General features: G+C 46.8%; 1 protein-coding gene across 4 annotated transcripts in view; it reads right to left on the bottom strand.

Annotated features, from left to right (window-relative positions):
* Positions 1-12,083: 12,083 nt before the first annotated feature.
* Positions 12,084-19,798, bottom strand: part of kiaa0825 (KIAA0825 ortholog) — a 593,054-nt gene continuing 585,339 nt past the window's right edge. For all 4 annotated transcript variants that reach the window (XM_038805261.1, XM_038805263.1, XM_038805262.1 and 1 more), the window contains one exon: positions 12,084-12,892. In XM_038805261.1, the coding sequence (XP_038661189.1) occupies positions 12,796-12,892 (97 nt within the window). In that variant the 3' untranslated portion in view covers positions 12,084-12,795. The remainder of the gene's footprint in view (positions 12,893-19,798) is intronic.

The raw sequence follows: 19,798 nt of genomic DNA, 5'->3' as shown, positions 1-19,798 counted from the left end.
CTTCTTCTCCCACATGCACCAGGTGTACTCCCAAATAAACGTTTTTGTGATGGGAAAATCGGTACTCCCTGAGATTGCAGGGGCTGAGTACATTGGATCATGCACCATTTTATGTGAACCTGAGGCTAGAGACAGGTCGAGCCCAGCGGAGGTTAGATACGGTGCTCCTAGCAGACAAATTTTCTGAGAAAGTAGCCTTGACCATAGGGAGCTATGTAGAGTTCTACCAAAATGGGGAAGTCTCGCCCTCCATGTTTTGGGAACTGCTGAAGGCGGTGATCAGACAGGAGGTAATTTTGTATAAGACCACCAGGAACAAGGTTGGGAGGGGGGGAAAAGCAGACGTTAGTTGACTCTACTATGGACGTGGATCTGCAGTACTCCATGGCCCCGGCAAAAAGCTATTAGCGAAGAGAAAGATGTTGCAGGTGGAGTTCGATTTGGTATCAAGAGGGAAGGCATTTAACCAACTACGTTGTTCTATGAGTATGGGGTGAAGGCTAGCTGTCTACTATCTTACCAGCTGAGATGACAGGCAGCTGCACAAGAGATAGCCTAGGTGAGGGAAGAAGGGGAAGAGCTGGTGATGGCTCCGGCCAAAATTAATGGCACATTTGAGGCATTATATCGAGGGCTGTATAGATCTGAACCCCAGCGGAGGACTTGGAGATGGAACAATTTTTAGATGGGCTGGACTTCCCGATGGTGGAAAGAGGGAGGGGACAAAGGTGGGAGGCAACGCTGGGTCTGGAGGAGATAATGGAGTCAGTCAGTGTAATTGGAGCAGGCACTGGCATGGGACGGCTTCCCGGTGGAATTTTAGAAGCAGTTTGCACCATCACTGGCACCACGTTGATTGGGGATGTATAATGACTCTAAGTCGAGAGGGGATTGCAGATCATATTGGCACAGGCATCCATCTTCCTGATCCCGAAGAAGGACAAGGATCCAGTGGAGTGTGGGTCTCATCGACCCATTTCTTTACTGAAACTTACGTCTTCACGAAACATCTGGAGGGTTGTGTTCCAGAGGTGGTCTCCAAGGACAGATTGACTTTGTTAAGGGGCAACAATTGTTGACTAATATTAGGCAAATCTTGAATGTGGTCATGACCCCATCTAAGGGAAAGGTGCCTGAAGTAATCATCTCTCTGGATGCAGAGAAGGCTTTTGATTGGGTGGAGTGGAGGTCTTTGAGGTCCTGAGATGATTTGGGTTTTGGCCAACATTTATCTCCTGGGTGAGATTGTTATATATTGCTCCCATGGCGAGTATCAGGACTAATAGTGTGCTCAGAATATTTCAAGCTGTAGAGGCAGGGATGTCCATTCTCTCCATTGCTGTTTGCATTAGCAATTTAACACTTGGCCATCACACTTAGGTTGTCGAATGAATGGAGAGGTATTGAGAGGGGGTTTAAGGAGCATAGGATGTCCCATTATGTGGATGACATGTTGTACGTTGCAGACCCTCTATCATGGAAGGAGAAGATAATGGAGTTGTTAAAGAAGTTTGGATCCTTCTCAGGAAATAAACTTAATGCGATCAAGAGCGAAGTATTTCCGGTAAACTCCCTGAGTAGGAGAACAGACTTGGTCACCCTGCCATTCAAGCTGGCCAGGATTAAATTCAGATAGCTCGGGATTCACGTGATTCATGATTCAGTCTTGCTGCATAAATTTAACTTGGCCAGTCTGGTGGAGGGGGTGAAAGGGGATTTGAAGAGGTGAGATGTCTATCCGCTTTCCTTGGCAGGAAGAGTATGTAAGAACTAGGAGCAGGAGTAGGCCATCTGGCCTCTTGTGCCTGCTCCGCCATTCAATGAGATCATGGCTGATCTTTTGAGGACTCAGTTCCACTTTCTGCCCGAACCCTTAATCCCTTTATTCTTCAAAAAACTATCTTTATCTTAAAAGCATTTAATGAAAGAGCCTCAACTGCTTCACTGGGCAAGGAATTCCATAGATTCACAACCCTTTGGGTGAAGAAGTTCCTCCTAAACTCAGTCCTAAATCTATTTCCCCTTATTTTGAGGCTCTGCCCCCTAGTTCTGCTTTCACCCGCCAGTGGAAACAACCTACCCGTATCTATCATATCTATTACCTTCATAATTTTATATATTTCTATAAGATCCCCCTCATCCTTCTAAATTCCAACGAGTACAGTCCCAGTATACTCAACCTCTCCTCGTAATCCAACCCCTTCAGCTCTGGGATTAGCCTAGTGAATCTCCTCTGCACACCCTCCAGTGCCAGTACATCCTTTCTCAGGTAAGGAGACCAAAACTGAACACAATACTCCAGGTGTGGCCTCACTAACACCTTATACAATTGCAGCATAACCTCCCTAGTTTTAAACTCCATCCCTCTAGCAATGAAGGACACAATTCCATTTGCCTTCTTAATCACCTGTTGCACCTGTAAACCAACTTTTTGTGACTCATGCACCAGCACACCCAAGTCTCTCTGCACAGTAGCATGTTTTAATATTTTATCATTTAAATAATAATCCCTTTTGCTGTTATTCCTACCAAAATGGATAACCTCACATTTGTCAACAATATATTCCATCTGCCAGACCCTAGCCCATTCACTTAACCTATCCAAATCCCTCTGCAGACTTCTAGTATCCTCTGCACTTTTTGCTTTACCACTCATCTTAATGTTGTCTGCAAACATGGATACATTGCCCTTGGTCCCCAGCTCCAAATCATCTATGTAAATAGTGAACAATTGTGGGCCCAACACTGATTCCTTAGGGACACCACTAGCTACTGATTGCCAACCAGAGAAACACCCATTAATCCCCACTCTGCTTTCTATTAATTAACCAATCCTCTACCCATGCTACTATTTTACCCTTAATACCATGCATCTTTATCTTATGCAGCAACCTTTTGTGTGGCACCTTGTCAAAGGCTTTCTGGAAATCCAGACATACCCTTTATCTACCGCACTGGTAATGTCCTCAAAAAATTCCACTAAATTAGTTAGGCATGACCTGCCCTTTATGAACCCTTGCTGCGTCTGCCCAATGGGACAATTTCCATCCAGATGCCTCGCTATTTCTTCCTTGGTGATAGATTCCAGCATCTTCCCTACTACCGAAGTTAAGCTCACTGGCCTATAATTACCCGCTTTCTGCCTACCTCCTTTTTTTAAACAGTGGTGTCACGTTTGCTAATTTCCAATCCACCGGGACCACCCCAGAGTCCAGTGAAGTTTGGTAAATTATCACTAGTGCATTTGCAATTTCCCTAGCCATCTCTTTTAGCACTCTGGGATGCATTCCATCAGGGCCAGGAGACTTGTCTACCTTTAGCCACATTAGCTGGCCCATCACTACCTCCTTAGTGATAAGAATCATCTCAAGGTCCTCTCCTGTCATAGCCTCATTTCTATCAGTCACTGACATGTTATTTGTGTCTTCCACTGTGAAGGCTGACCCAAAAAACCTGTTCAGTTCCTCAGCCATTTCCTCATCCCCCATTATTAAACCTCCCTTCTCATCCTCTAAAGGACCAATATTTACCTTAGCCACTCTTTTTTGTTTTATATATTTGTAGAAACTTTTACTGCCTGTTTTTATATTCTGAGCAAGTTTACTCTCATACTCTATCTTACTCTTCTTTATAGCTTTTTTAGTAGCTTTCTGTTTCCCCCGAAAGATTTCCCAGTCCTCTAGTCTCCCACTAATCTTTGCCACTTTGTATGCTTTTTCCTTCAATTTGATACTCTCCCTTATTTCCTCAGATAACCACAGTCGATTTTCCCTCTTTCTACCATCCTTCATTTTTGTTGGTATAAACCTTTGCTGGGCACTGTGAAAAATCACTTGGAAGGTTCTCCACTGTTCCTCAACGGTTTCACCATAAAGTCTTTGCTCCCTGTCTACCGTAGCTAGTTCTTCTCTCATCCCCTTGTAATCTCCTTTGTTTAAGCACAAAACACTAGTGTTTGATTTTACCTTCTCACCCTCCATCTGCATTTTAAATTCCACCATATTGTGATCGTACCTTCCGAGAGGATCCCTAACTATGAGATCATTAATCAATCCTGTCTTATTACACAGGACCAGATCTAGGACCGCTTGTTCCCTCGTAGGTTCCATTACATACTGTTCTAGGAAACTATCGCGGATACATTCTATAAACTCCCCCTCAAGGCTGCCTTGACCGACCTGGTTAAACCAATCGACATGTAGATTAAAATCCTCCATGATAACTGCTATACCATTTCTACATGCATCAGTTATTTCTTTGTTTATTGCGTGCCCCACCATAATGTTACTATTTGGTGGCCTATAGACTACTCCTATCAGTGACTTTTTCGCCTTACTATTCCTGAATTTCACCCAAACGGATTCAACCTTATCCTCCATAGCACCGATGTCATCCCTTACTATTGCCCGGATATCCTCCTTAAATAATAGAGCTACACCACCTCCCTTACCATCCACTCTGTCCTTGCGAATAGTTTGATACCCTTGGATATTTAACTCCCAGTCGTGACCATCCTTTAACCATGTTTCAGTAATGGCCACTAAATCATAGTCATTCACGATGATTTGCGCCATCAACTCATTTACCTTATTCCGAATACTACGAGCATTCAGGTAAAGTACACTTATGTTGGCTTTTATACCTCTGTTTTGAATCTTAACACCTCGATTAGTAACCTCTTCTAAATTATAGTTCCTCTTAACTTTTCTCCTAATTTTCCTTGTCGTTGAACCCATATCTTCATGTAACAATCTGCCATGTTGCTTACCATTTATGTTTTTACTTCCTGTTTTATTCCTTTTAGTATTACTGGGCCTATTCACTGAGTTCCCCTCAGTCACTGCACCTTGTACTGTCGCCCTTTTTGATTTTTGACTATGGTTTCTCTGTCTTACACTTTCCTCCTTACTGCCTTTTGTTTCTGTCCCTGTTTTACTACCTTCCGAATTCCTGCATCGGTTCCCATCCCCCTGCCACATTAGTTTAAACCCTTCCCAACAGCTCCAGCAAACCCCCCCCCAGGACATTGGTTCCAGTCCTGCCCAGGTGCAGACTGTCCGGTTTTACTGATCCCACCTCCCCCAGTACCGGTTCCAATGCCCCAGTAATTTGAATCCCTACCTCTTGCACCATCTCTTGAGCCACGCATTCATCCTATCTATCCTGACATTCCCGCTCTAACTAGCTCGTGGCTCTGGTAGCAATCCTAAGATTACTACCTTTGAGGTCCTACTTTTTAGTTTAACTCCTAACTCCCTGAATTCAGCTTGTAGGACCTTGTCCGTGTTTTACCTATATCGTTGGTGCCTATGTGCACCACAACAGCTGGCTGTTCACTCAACCCCCCAGAATGTCCTGCAGCCGCTCCGAGACATCCTTGATCTTTGCACCAGGGAGGCAACATACCATCCTGGAGTCTCGATGGCGTCTGCAGAACCGCCTGTCTATTCCCCTTCCGATTGAGTCCCTTATCACTATAGCCCTGCCATTCTTCTTCCTGCCCTGCTGCGCAGCAGAGCCAGCCACGGTGCCATGAACCTGGCTGCTGCTGCCTTCCCCTGGTGAGCCATCTCCCTCAACAATATCCAAAGCTGTATGTCTGGTTTTCAGGGAGATGCCTGCAGGGGACACCTGCACTGCCTTCCTACTCTTGCTCTGTCTTTTGGTCACCCATTTTCTATCTCCCTTAGTAACTTTCATCTGCGGTGTGACCAACTCACTAAACGTGCTATCCACGACGCCCTCAGCATCACGGATGCTCCAAAGTGAGTCCATCCGCAGCTCCAGAGCCGTCAAGCGGTCTAACAGGAGCTGCAACTGGACACACTTCTTGCACGTCAAGGAGCCAGGGACAGTGGATGTGTCCCTGAGCTCCCACATCGCACATGAGGAGCATGACACGGGTCTGGGATCTCCTACCATGCCTTAAACCTTAGGTTAACTTATACAACTACAATTCCAAAAAAGAAAGAAAAAATAAATAAATAAATTAGACAATGAAAAGAAAAACTCCTTACCAGTCACTTACCAGGGTTGAAAAGCACCTCCTCCCAGTATACAGGAGGTTGAGAGTAGTGAGATCATGAGTAAGGTTTCAAAGTTGCAGGAGTGTACCGGCAGGAAGGAAGGTGGTTTAAAGTACGTCTACTTCAATGCCAGGAGCATCCGGAATAAGGTGGGTGAACTTGTGGGATGGGTTGGTGCCTGGGGCTTCGATGTTGTGGCCATTTCGGAGACATGGATAGAGCAGGGACAGGAATGGTTGCTGCAGGTGCCGGGGTTTAGATATTTCAGTAAGCTCAGGGAAGGTGGTAAGAGAGGGGGAGGGGTGGCATTGTTAGTCAAAGCCAGTATTACGGTGGCAGAAAGGACGTTTGATGAGGACTTATCTACTGAGATACTATGGGCTGAGGTTAGAAACAGGAAAGGAGAGGTCATCCTGTTAGGGGTTTTATATAGGCCTCCGAAAAGTTCCAGAGATGCAGAGGAAAGGATTGCAAAGATGATTCCTAATAGGAGCGAAAGTAACAGGGTAGTTGTTATGCAGGACTTTAACTTTCCAAATATTGACTGGAAACACGATAGTTCGAGTACTATCGATGGGTCCGTTTTTGTCCAATGTGTGCAGGAGGGTTTCCTGACACAGTATGTAGATAGGCCAATGAGAGGCGAGACCGTATTGGATTTGCTACTGGGTAATGAACCAGAACAGGTGTTAGATTTGGAGGTAGGTGAGCACTTTGGTGATAGTGACCACAAATTGATTACGTTTACTTTAGTGATGGAAAGGGATAGGTATATATCGCAGGGCAAGAGTTATATCTGGGGGAAAGGCAATTATGATGCGATGAGGCAAGACTTAGGATGCATCGGATGGAGAGGAAAACTGCAGGGGATGGGCACAATGGAAATGTGGAGCATGTTCAAGGAACAGTTACTGCGTGTCCTTGATAAGTATGTACCTGTCAGACAGGGAGGAAGTGGTCGAGCGAGGGAACCGTGGTTTACTAAAGTAGTTGAAACACTTGTCAAGAGGAAGAAGGAGGCTTATGTAAAGATGAGACGTGAAGGTTCAGTTAGGGAACTTGAGAGTTACAAGTTAGCTAGGAAGGATCTAAAGAGGGGGCTAAGAAGAGCCAGGAGGGGACATGAGAAGTCTTTGGCAGGTAGGATCTAGGATAACCCTAAAGCTTCCTACAGGTATGTCAGGAATAAAAGAATGACTAGGATAAGAGTAGGGCCAGTCAAGGACAGTAGTGGGAAGTTGTGCATGGAGTCCGAGGAGATAGGAGAGGTGCTAAATGAATATTTTTCGTCAGTATTCATACAGGAAAAAGACAATGTTGTCGAGGAGAATACTGAGATACAGGCAACTAGACTATAAGGGCTTGAGGCTCATAAGGAAAAGGTGTTAAAATAGATAACTCCCCTGGGCCGATTGGGATTTATCCTAGGATTCTCAGGGGAAGCTAGGGAAGAGATTGCTGAGCCTTTGGCTTTGATCTTCAAGTCATCTTTGTCTACAGGAATAGTGCCAGAAGACTGGAGGATAGCAAATGTTGTCCCCTTGTTCAAGAAGGGGAGTAGAGACAACCCCAGTAACTATAGACCAGTCAGCCTTACTTCTGTTGCGGTCAAAGTATTGGAAAGGTTTATAAGAGATCGGGGGGCGATTCTCCGCTCCCAGGCCGGGTGAGAGAATCGCGGGAGGGCCGCTCTGGCACCCCCCGTGATTCTCCCACCCCCCCAAAATGGCCTGTCGAGTTTTGCGACACACCACTCGGAGAATCGCGGGTCGCCGTTTTTTACGGCGACCCCCGATTCTCCGACCCGGATGGGCCGAGCAGCCTGCCGCTCCCGACAGGTTCACGCCGGTGGCAACCACACCTGGTCGCTGCCGGCGTGAACAGCGCGCCGAAGGTGTGTATGGGGCTTGTGGGGGGGGGGGGGGCGGAGAGGGGAGTGAGCACCACGACCGTGCTCGGGAGGGGACTGGCCCGCGATCGGTGCCCACCAATCGTCGGGCCGGCGTCTCAAAGGGACGCACTCTTTCCCCTCCGCCGCCCCGCAAGATCAAGCTGCCACGTCTTGCGGGGCAGTGGAGGGGAAGACGGCAACCACGCATGTGCGGGTTTGAGCCGTCAGCCGTTGTGACATCAGCCGCGCATGCGCGGGTTGGAGCCGGCTAACCTGCGCATGCGCGGCTGACGTCATTAGGCGCACCATCAGCGTCATTCTCAGCGCGCCGGGACTTGACGCCAGCGAGAAGGCCCGTGGCCGAGATTTATGGCACGGCCCTCCTAGCCCCCCCCGGGGAGGGGGGGGTGGAGAATAGGGGGCCCGGAGCGGCCTCCGATGCCGTCGTGAAACTCTCCGGGTTTCACGACGCCGTCTGGCCTTGCGGAGAATTCCGCACAGGATGTTTAATCTTCTGGAAAGGCATAATTTGCTTAGAGATAGTCAACATGGTTTTGTGAAAGGTAGGTCGTGCCTCACAAACCTTATTGAGTGCTTTGAGAAGGTGACCAAACAGGTAGATGAGGGTAAAGCAGTTGATGTGGTGTATATGGATTTCAGTAAAGTGTTTGATCAGGTTCCCCATGGTAGGCTATTGCAGAAAATGCAGAGGCATGGGATTCAGGGTGATTTAGCGGTTTGGATCAGAAATTGGCTAGCTGGAAGAAGACAAAGGGTGGTGGTTGATGGGAAATGTTCAGACTGGAGTTCAGTTACTAGTGGTGTACCACAAGGATCTGGTTTGGGGCCACTGCTGTTTGTAATTTTTATAAATGACCTGGAGGAGGGCGTAGAAGGATGGGTGAGTAAACTTGCAGATGACACTAAAGTCGGTGGAGTTGTGGACAGTGCAGAAGGATGTTACAAGTTACAGAGGGACATAGATAAGCTGCAAGAGCTGGGCTGAGAGGTGGCAAATGGAGTTTATTGCAGAAAAGTGTGAGGTGATTCATTTTGGAAGGAATAACAGGAAGACAGAGTACTGGACTAATGGTAAGATTCTTGGTAATGTGGATGAGCAGAGAGATCTCGGTGTCCATGTACATAGATCCCTGAAAGTTGCCACCCAGGTTGAGAGGATTAAGAAGGTGACGGTGTGTTAGCTTTTATTGGTAGAGGAATTGAGTTTCGGAACCATGAGGTCATGTTGCAGTTGTACAAAACTTTGGTGCGGCTGCATTTGGAGTATTGCGTGCAGTTCTGGTTGCCGCATTATAGGAAGGATGTGAAAGCATTGGAAAGGATGCAGAGGAGATTTACCAGGATGTTGCCTGGTATGGAGGGAAGATCTTATGAGGAAAGGCTGGAGGACTTAAGGCTGTTTTCGTTAGAGAGATGAAGGTTAAGAGGTGATTTAATTGAGGCATACAAGATGATCAGAGGATTAGATAGGGTGGACAGTGAGAGCCTTTTTCCTCGGATGGTGATGTCTAGCACGAGGGGAAATAGCTTCAAATTGATGGGAGATAGATATAGGACAGATGTCAGAGGTAGGTTCTTTACTCAGATAGTAGTAAGGGTGTGGAATGCCCTGCCTGCAACAGTGGTGGACTCGCCAACACTAAGGGCATTCAAATGGTCATTGGATAGACATATGGACGATAAAGGAATAGTGTAGATTGGCTTTAGAGGGGTTTCACACGTCGGCGCAACACGAGGGCCAAAGGGCCTGTACTGCGCTGTAATGTTCTATGTTCCCCACCCAGCTTCAAATTCCCAAACTCACTCCTTGCTGTCTCACTCTGGCTGTGTCTTCTCTGGCTCACTGGCAGAACTCCCGATCTTCCTCCCCAAATCTTTTGTATGTGCGGGTAAGCCACTCAGGATTCGGACAGCCTTTCTATAGAGAGGCCGGTGTTCGAGAGGGCTGGCGTTGCCAAATTTAATGGTATATTATTGGGCAGCGAATATAGGAAAGGTGTGGCGATGGTGGGGGGTGTGGGGATCGGGGTGGGGGCAAATAGAGGCTTCTTGTGTTGCATTGCGTTTAAGTGCATTGGTCATTGCCCCTCTCCCATTTTCCCCGGCCAGGTTTACAGCGGGCCCAGTAGTGCTGGCATCCCTTAAAATTTGGAATCAGTTGAGGTGGCATTTTGGATTGGGGGCATGCCAATATCGTCGTCAACCTGCGGAAACTATAGATTTGCACCGTCTGGGATAGAAACAATTTACAGGATTTGGAAGGGGGAGGGGGTGTCAAGAAGGATTAGGGATTTGTCTGTGGAGGGTAGGTTCGAAGTACTGCATGGGGCAGCACGGTAGCATGGTGGTTAGCATAAATGCTTCACAGCTCCAGGGTCCCAGGTTCAGTTCCCGGCTGGGTCACTGTCTGTGCGGAGTCTGCACGTCCTCCCCGTGTGTGCGTGGGTTTCCTCCGGGTGCTCCGGTTTTCTCCCACAGTCCAAAGATGTGCGGGTTAGGTGGATTGGCTATGCTAAATTGCCCTTAGTGTCCTAAAAAATAAGGTTAATTGGGGGGGGGAGGGTTGTTGGGTTACTGGTCTAGGTTGGATACGTTGACTTGAGTGGGGTGATCATTGCTCGGCACAACATCGAGGGCCGAAGGGCCTGTTCTGTGCTGTACTGTTCTATGTATCTATGTACTGCAGGAGTTGAAGGAAAAATGCCAACTCTGAGGGGAAGCGAGTTTTGATATATGCAGGTGTGGGACTTTGTTCACAAAGAACTCCCATTGTTTCCCCAGTTGCCGAGTCACACATTGATGGATAGTTATCATGCGATGAGCTGGGGGAAGGGAGGATCTCAGATTTCTATGGGTGGTTGCTGGAGACAGGGAAGGCTCCATTAGAAGTGGGAGGAGAAATTGGGCTTGGCACTGGAGGGAGAGGCCTGTAGTGAGGTATTGTATTGGGTGAACCCTAATTCCTCTTGCGCCAGGTTGAGCCTGATATAATTTAAAGTTGTCCATACTGCTCACATGACTAGAGAATGAATGAATGGGTTCTTCCCTTATGTGGAGGATAGGTGTGAGACGTGTCTAACAGGGCCAGTAGATTACTCGCATATCTATTGCATAGATCCCACAAGACAGTGACAGAGATACAGACTCTCAGACCTGTTATTCTACATCAGGGTCTACTGGACGAACTGCAGTGAAAATAAACCGAACACATTGTTTTTAAGACTTTGTATGATGCCTACATACATTACTTTTTTAAAAACTTCAAAAAAATATGCTACTTTAAAATAATTATTTCATGAGGTACAGGTGCCGCTGGTTTGACCAGCATTTATTACCCATCCCTAATTAATATTGGGCAGGTGGTGGGGAGCTGACATCTTGAACCGCTGCAGAACATATGGTGTAGCTATACACACCGTGCTGTTAGGGAACTCCAGGATTTTGTCCCAGCAATGTAGTACCAAGTCAGGATGGTGTGTGGCTTGGAGGGGAACTTGCAGGTGGTGGTTTTCCCATGCATCTGCTGCCGTTGTCCTTCGAGGTGGTAGAGGTTGTGGGTTTGGAAGGTGCTAGCAAAGGAGCCTTGGTGAGTTGCTACAGTGCATCTTGTACATGGTACATACTCTTGCCAATGTACATTGGTGGTGGAGGGTGTGAATGCTAAGGTGGTGGATGGGGTGCTAATCACATTGGTTGCTTTGTCGTGGATGGTGTCCAGTTTCTTGAGTACTATTGGAGCTTCACTCATCTGGGCAAGTGGAGAGCATTCTGTCACAGCATTCTGAACTTGAGCCTTGTAGATGGTGGACAGGCTTTGGGGAGTCACAAAGTGACTGACTCTCCATAGAATTCCAAGCCTCAGGCGGCATGGTGGCGCAGTCATTAGCACTGCTGCCTCACGTACGCTGAGGACCCAGGTTCGATGCCGGCCCTGGGTCATTGTGCATATGGGGTTTGCACATTCTCCCCGAGTCTGCATGCGTCTCATCCCCACAGCCCAAAAAGATGTTCAGGGCAGATGGATTAGCCACGCTAAATTGCCCCTTAATTGGAAAAAAATAATTCCGAGCCTCTGATTTGCTCTTGTTGTGGAGATGCCGGAGTTGGACTGGGATGGGCACAGTAAGAAGTCTTACAACATCAGGTTAAAGTCCAACAGGTTTATTTGGAATCATTAGCTTTTGGAGCACAGCCCCTTCATCAGGTGAGACACAGTATAACTGGTCCAATTCAGTTTTTAGTCATAAAGTATATATAAAACATGTATATTTTAAAAGTATGCCAGCAAATTCTAATTTCTAATGGCAGAGTGATGTATGACATAGATATTAAAAGGAGTACAGTAACGGTTGTCACCCAACAACCAGCAAGGGACACCGGATTGTGATCAGGAGCAGAAACATTGGCTTCTCTTCCAGCAGGACTGAGGCCAAGTCTAAAGTCTGTGCTCCCTTGTAGGTGAATATCCGTGAAATCAATGTAAGACTTTGTGTAAACTGGGGACATTTCTGTTCTGCATGGTTCAGTTTTGCACCCTTTAAGCGATTTGGGGGACAACTCAAATAATGTAATTCTAACTGAACATCACAAAGTATCAAGGTTTCATGCATAAAAATCCAACTGATTTCTTCAGCATTGCAATGTAAATCCAACCAAACACATCAGACTTTATGCTTTTACAACACAGCTCACAGACAACCTCTAAACCATACAAAATATGTTTAATTACTGTTTATATTCTTCTATTGCTTCAGACCTTTTAATATAACATCTGAAAATCAACTGAATGGAAAATAATAATTCAAAGTTGAACTCTTTATCTGTAGCAAGGTTTTCCATTAACCTTATATTGCTACATTAAGTGTCTTTGTCGTTGCTAAAATATATCTTTTGCAGGTGTTCTATCATATTCTTTTCATTGGCTTCAAGTATTGTTTCAGCTTGCATTTCCCACCTGGAAGATAGAATCAAACACTGTTTATAGAAGACCAACAATAGTTCTTGATGCACTTACATATAATCGAAAACATAGCACTATCCATATATCACTATTCATATATTTGTTTGGATGCTTTGAAATTTAAATCAATTTGTCATTGGACTACTATCATCAAAACTAAGTTATTGTTTACCAGCATTGTCAAGTGTAATTTGAATTGACCTATATTTAAAAAAATTTAGAGTACACAATTATTTTTTTTCCAATTAAAGGGCAATTTAGTGTGGCCAATCCACATACCCTGCACATCTTTGGGTTGTGGGGCTGAGATTCACGCAGACACGGGGAGAATGTGCCAACTCCACACGGACAGTGACCTGGGGCTGAGATCGAACCCGGGCCCTTGGCGCAGTGAGGCAGCAGTGATAACCACTGCGCTACCATGCCGTCCTCCACTGGTTCTGCCAGGGTTATACTAATAGTTACTCTGAAAAGACTAGAAAAATTAAAACCTCTTCTAACGTCTGGGTAACTATTGTAAACACCCAGACCAATCCCCCATGGGACTCTCACCCTCACCCCCCCCCCCCCCCCACAGACATCCCCAACCCCGCCATGACAGGACTACCTCACACACTCCTGATCTTCCAAGAGTTCACCCCACCACATTCCAGATTAAACCCCCCCCCCAATGGTTACCCACACCATCCCAAGCAGATTACACCCCCCCCCCCCAAAACCCCCGTGGGTCCACATCCTCCCCCTGACCTCTGGACCCGTCCAACTCATGGATAATACTGCACCCCCCACTCCGATTTGACTCACAGACTCAAGCCAACACACCTTGACCCGAGCTGCAGACCTGACCAGAAGCCTCCTCTGATTCAACCCAACACCCTCCGAATCACTCACCCGACCTGACGCCCACCCCATCAACTCAGCCTGACCTTTGCCCTTACCCCCAACTTCTGACTATCCCCAACCTCCGACACAACCCCATCCCCACTGACCTCCAAGCCTCCCGACCACCCAAATCCCATCCATTTACCTTGGACCATTACTTTCTCCCTGGCCTGTCAATTTCACTGGGCCCTTTTAACGTTTTGGCAGCTAGTTCTATCATAAAGGGGGCGTGGCCTCCTTGAATCAACCAGAGCTTGACTGCACTGGAGCCTGCAAAGACTCTTTCGGAGCAAGCCCATGCAGCTTCAGCATCAGAGGTTACAGTGCAGTTTTCAAGAGTAGGTAACCGTGCATTGAATTTTTCATATTCCTGCAGGCCATCTCTTTCCGGCAAAGCTAGTCGCAAGTTATTACCATATCTCAATGCTAGTCTTTTACTTTTAAATTGTCATATATGCCCCTTACTGATTGATGGCTATATGCATGGACAATAGTATGTTTGGACAATCCGATGTGAATTTATCTAAGTATTCAATGTGACCGTGGTACAACTTTGACCTGGGATCAAATACGTAGGAAGGAATTTCAACCCCACATCTCCACCTTATAATACATGGCCTGTTCATTTCTGCATGTCCACACACACAAAGTATTGTAAACTTATGAGCAGCTTGCTTGGCACTTTGCAGATGACATCTGCACATGTACACGGAGGAACATTCTTGTCCACAGTGGTCCCTGGCTGCTATCTTGTGCTATAGATGCTGGTGGGGAATGAAAGCAAATAAATGATAATGCAGTCCTGCCATTAAATTCAACAGCTCCTTTGGGTTTGGCATTTACAGGTTTTCTGACCATAATGCACCCTTAATTCTATCCCCCTTAGATAACAGGACCCATAGTTTCCAGCTGATGGTTCTTTGCATCTGATGGTTTGCTGTCCAGTTCTCCACCTCATCATATTGAAACAGAGAGTGGCATAAGATTGACCTGCTGACCCTTTTAAAAAAAAAATTCTGAATTAATTTCCACATAGTATCACATGAGGCAGGAGTTACAGTGGTAGTCAATCTAAGAAGCCAATCGAGTGTGAGTTGAGGCCAGACAACAAATGGACTTAGAAGGAAAGTCCTGGTCACTTTCTTGACAGCAGTTGGTGGTGTCAATTTTTAAAAATTAATTCATGGGATTTTGGCATCACTGGTAAGCCAGCATGTATTATCTGTCCCTAATTGTCCGTGAGAAGGTGGTGAGGAGCTGCTGTCTTGAATCACTGCAGTACATGTGGTGTAGATACACTCACAGTGTAGATAGGAAGGGAGTTCCAGGATTTTGACTCAGTGACTGTGAAGGAGCTGCAATATATTTCCAAGTTAGGATGGTGAATGGTTGGAGGGGAACTTCCAGTTGGTGGTGTTCCCATGTGTCTGCTGCCTTTTTTCTTAGGGCAGGTGTGGGTTTGGAAGGTGGCGTTTAAGGAGCCTTTGTGAATTCTTGCAGTCCATCTTTCTCCATAGAATCCCTACAATGCCGAATGAAGCCATTTGGCCCATCGGGTCTGCACCGACCCTCTGAAAGTGCACCCTACTTAGGCCCACTCCCCACACTATTCTGGTATCCATGTAACCTGGATATCTTTGGATACTAAGGGGAAATCTTAGCATGGCCAATCCATCTAATCTGCACACCTTTGGACTGTGGGAGGAAACCGGAGCACCAGGATGAAATCACTGCAGACACGGGCAGAACATGCAAACTCCACACAGAGTCACCCAAGGCAGGAATGAAACATGGGTCCCTGGCGTTGTGAGGCAGCAGTGCTAACCACTGTACCTCATGCTGACCTGTAGATGGTATACAATTGCCACTATGCGTATCGTGGAGTGAATGTTTGTGGCTGAGATGCCGATCGAAAGAGCTGTTTTTCCTGTATGATTTCAAGCATCTTTCATGTTGTTGGAGCTGCACCCGTCCAGGCAAGTGGAGAGTATCCCATCACACCCTGACTTATGCCTTATAGATTGTGGACACAATTTGTGGAGCTAAGCGGTGAGTTATATGCTGCAGAATTCGTAGCCTCTTGCCTGCACTTGTAGCCACAGTATTTATACATCTTTTTAATTCGTTTTTTAGGCGATGTGGGCTTTGTTCGCTAGGCCAGCATTTGTTGTCTAACCTTAATTGTCCTTGAGAAGGTGGTGGTGAACTGCCTTCTTGAACCGCTGCAGTCCATGTGGAGTAGGTAAACCTACAGTGCCATTGGGGAGGGAATTCCAGGATTTTGACCCAGCAACAGTGAAGGAACAGCAATACATTTCCAAGTCAAAATGGTCTCTGTTGCCCTTGTCCTTTTAGATGGTAGTGGTTGTGGGTTTTGGATGGTGCTACCTGAGGAACCTTGGTGAGTTCCTGCAATGCATCTTGTAGATGGTACACACTGCTGCGACTGTGCATCAGTGGTGGAGGGAGTGAATGTTTGTGGATGGGGTGCTAATCAAGCGGACGGCTTTGTTCTGCATGGTGTCGAATTTCTTGAGTGTTGTTGGAGCTGCACTCATTCAGGCAAGTGGGGCGTATTCCATCACACTCTTGACTTGATGTGGAAATGCCTGCATTGGACTGGGGTGGGCACAGTAAGAAGTCTTACAACACCAGGTTAAAGTCCAACAGGTTTGTTTCGACTCACTAGCTTTCGGAGCACTGCTCCTTCCTCAGGTGAGTGAAGAGGTGGGTTCCAGAAACACATATATAGACAAAGCCAATGATGCAAGATGATACTTTGAATGCAAGACTTTGCAGGTAATTAAGTATTTACAGGTCCAGACAGTGTGACTGGAGAGAGGGACAATCACAGGTTAAAGAGGTGTGAATTGTCTCAAGCCACAACAGTTGGTAGAATTTCACAAGCCCAGGCCAGATGGTGGTGGTGGTGGGGGGGGGGGGGGGGGGGGGGGGGGTGTGTGTGTGTGTGTGTGTGTGTGAATGGAATGCGACATGAATTCAATGTCCCGGTTGAGGCTGTACTCATGCGTGCGGAACTTGGCTATCACTTTATGCTCGATGATTCAGTGTTGTCGCGCGTCCTGAAGGCCGCCTTGGAGAACGCTTACCCGAAGATCAGAGGTTGAATGCCCCTGACTGCTAAAGTGTTCCCCGACAGGAAAGGAACATTTCTGCCTGGCGATTATTGCGCGATGTATGCTCATCTGTTGTTGCAGCGTATGCATGCGCTGACTTGTGCCTTGTAGGTAGTGGACAGGCTTTGGTAGTCAGAAGGTAGTGAGAAATTCGCTGCAGGATTCTTAGGCTCTGACCTGCTCTTGTTGATAGTGGGAGACTCACTATCAACATCCTGGGGGTTCCCCTTGACCACAAACTGAACTGGACTAGCCATATGAATGGCTAGGGGCAGCACGGTAGTCAGGGGCAGCACGGTAGCTTGGTGGTTAGCACTGTGGCTTCATAGTGCCAGGGTCCTAGGTTCGATTCCCTGCTGGGTCAGTGTCTGTGTGGAATCTGCACGTTCTCCCTGTGTCTGTGTGGATTTCCTCCGGATGTTCCGGTTTCCTCCCACAGTCCAAAGATGTGCAGGTTAAGTGGATTGGCCACGCTAAATTGCCCTTAGTGTCCAAGGGGTTTTGGACCAAGGATTTTTGGGTTCGGGGGATATGAAAATGAAAATGAAATGAAAATCGCTTATTGTCACGAGTAGGCTTCAAATGAAGTTACTGTGAAAAGCCCCTAGTCGCCACATTCCGGCGCCTTTTCGGGGAGGCTGGTACGGGAATCGAACTGTGCTGCTGGCCTGCTTCCAAAGCCAGCAATTTAGCTTTGTGCTAAACAGCCCCTGATAGGTGGAAGTGCGGCTTAAGTGGGTCGGTGCAGACTCGATGAGCCAAATGGCCTCCTTCTGCACTGTATGTTCTATGACTCAGTGATGCTAATGCCATTGAATATCAAGAGGCGGTTTTTTTGATTGTTTCTGATTGGAGATGGTTATTGCCTGGCACTTGTGTGGTGTGAATATTACTTGCCACTTGTCAGCCCAAGCCTTGATATTGTCCAGGTCTTGCTGCATTTGCATATGGACTGCTTAAGTGTCTGAGGAGTTGTGAATGGTGCTGAGCATTGTGCAATCATCAGCCCCACATCTGCCCTTATGTTGTAAGAAAGGTAATTGATGAAGCAGCTGAAGCTGGTTGGGCCTCGGACTGACAAACACCTGCAGTGATGTCCCAGAGATGAGATGATTGACCTCCAACCACCTAAACCATCTTCCTTTGTGCTAGGCATGGCACCAACTAATAGAGAATTTTCGCATGATTCCCATTGACTCCAATTTTGCTAGGGCTCCTTGATGCCAGACTCGGTCAAATGCTACCTTGTGCCAAGGGCAGTCACTCTGACCTGACCTCTGGAATTTAGCCCTTTTGCCCATGTTTGAACCAAGGAGGTTATGAGGTAAAGTGCTAAGTGACCATGGCAAAAGCCACACTGAGCATCAGTGAGCAGGTTATTGCTAAGTATGTGCCACAGGATAGCACTGTTGATGACCCCTTCCATCGCTTTACTGATGATTGAGAATAGATTGATAGGGCGGTAATTAGCTGGATTGGATTTGTCCTGCTTTTTGTGTACAGGACATACCTTTAAAATAATAATAATAATCATTATTGTCATAAGTAGGCTTACATTGCAATGTAGGTACTGTGAAAAGCACCTAGTCGCCACATTTCGGCGCTTCTCTGGGTACATGGAGGGAGAATTCAGAGTGTCCGATTCACCAAACAAGCACATCTTTCAGGACTTGTAGGAGGAAACCGGAGCACCCGGAGGAAATCCACACAGACACAGGGAGAACGTGCAGAGTCCGCACAGTGCCCCAGCGAGGAATCGAACCTGGGACCCTGGTGTTGTGAAGCCACAGTGCTAACCACTATGCTACCCTGGGCAATTTTCTACATTGCTAGAATGATACCAGCATTGAAGCTGTACTGGAACAGCTTAACTGGTGGTATGGCAAATTCTGGAGCACAAATCATCAGTACTGTTGCTGCAATATTGTCAGGGTTCATAGCTTTTGCAGTATCCAGTGCCTTCAGCCATCTCTTGATATCATGTGGGGTGAATCGAATTGGCTGAAGACTGGCATCTGTGATGCTGGGGACATCTGGAAGGAACCGAGATGGATTTTCCACTTGGCACTTCTGGCTGAAGATTATTGCGAATTCTTCAGCCTCGTCTTTTGCATTGATGAGTAAGGCTCCTCCATCATTGAGGATGTGGTAACACTGCACAGCTTAGATCTGATCAGTTGGTTGTGGGGTCGGTTAGTTCTATCACTTGCAGCTTATGTTGCTTGGCATGCAAATAGTTCTGTCCTGTGTTGTAGCTTTACCAGGTTGACATCTCATTTTTAAGTATGCCTGGTGATGCTCCTGACCTGCCCTCCTGCATTCTTCATTGAACCAAGGTTGATCCCCTGGCTTGGTGGTAATGGTAGGGTGGGGGATATGCCCGACCATGAGGTTACAGATTGTGGCTGAGTACAATTCTGCTGCTGCTGATGGTCCACAGCACCTCATGGATGCCCAGTCTTGAGTTGCTAGATCTGTTATAAATCTATCCCATTTAGTATGATGGTAATGCCACACAAAATGATGGATGGTATCCTCAATGTGAAGATGGGACTTTGTCTCCACAAAGACTGTGCAGTGGTCAGTCCTACTGATATTGTGATGGACAGGTGCATCTGTGGTAAGTAGATTGGTAAGGATGAGGTCCAATATGTTTTCACCTCTTGTTAGTTCCCTCACCACCTGTCGTCGATCCAGTCTAGCAGTTACATCCTTTAAGACTCAGCCAGCTCGGTCAGTAGTGGTGCTACTGAGCCACTCTTGGTGTTGGACATTGAAGCCCACCCAACCAGACCATATCCTGGGCCGTGCCACCTCAGTACTTCCTTCAAGTGGTGTTCAAGTCGCCAGTGCCGGCTATGAGATGAGCAGTCGGACACAA

This window comes from Scyliorhinus canicula, chromosome 8 (genome assembly GCF_902713615.1).
Source record: "Scyliorhinus canicula chromosome 8, sScyCan1.1, whole genome shotgun sequence".
Lineage (NCBI taxonomy): Eukaryota > Metazoa > Chordata > Chondrichthyes > Carcharhiniformes > Scyliorhinidae > Scyliorhinus > Scyliorhinus canicula.
This window is presented reverse-complemented; position numbering and strand designations above follow the sequence as displayed.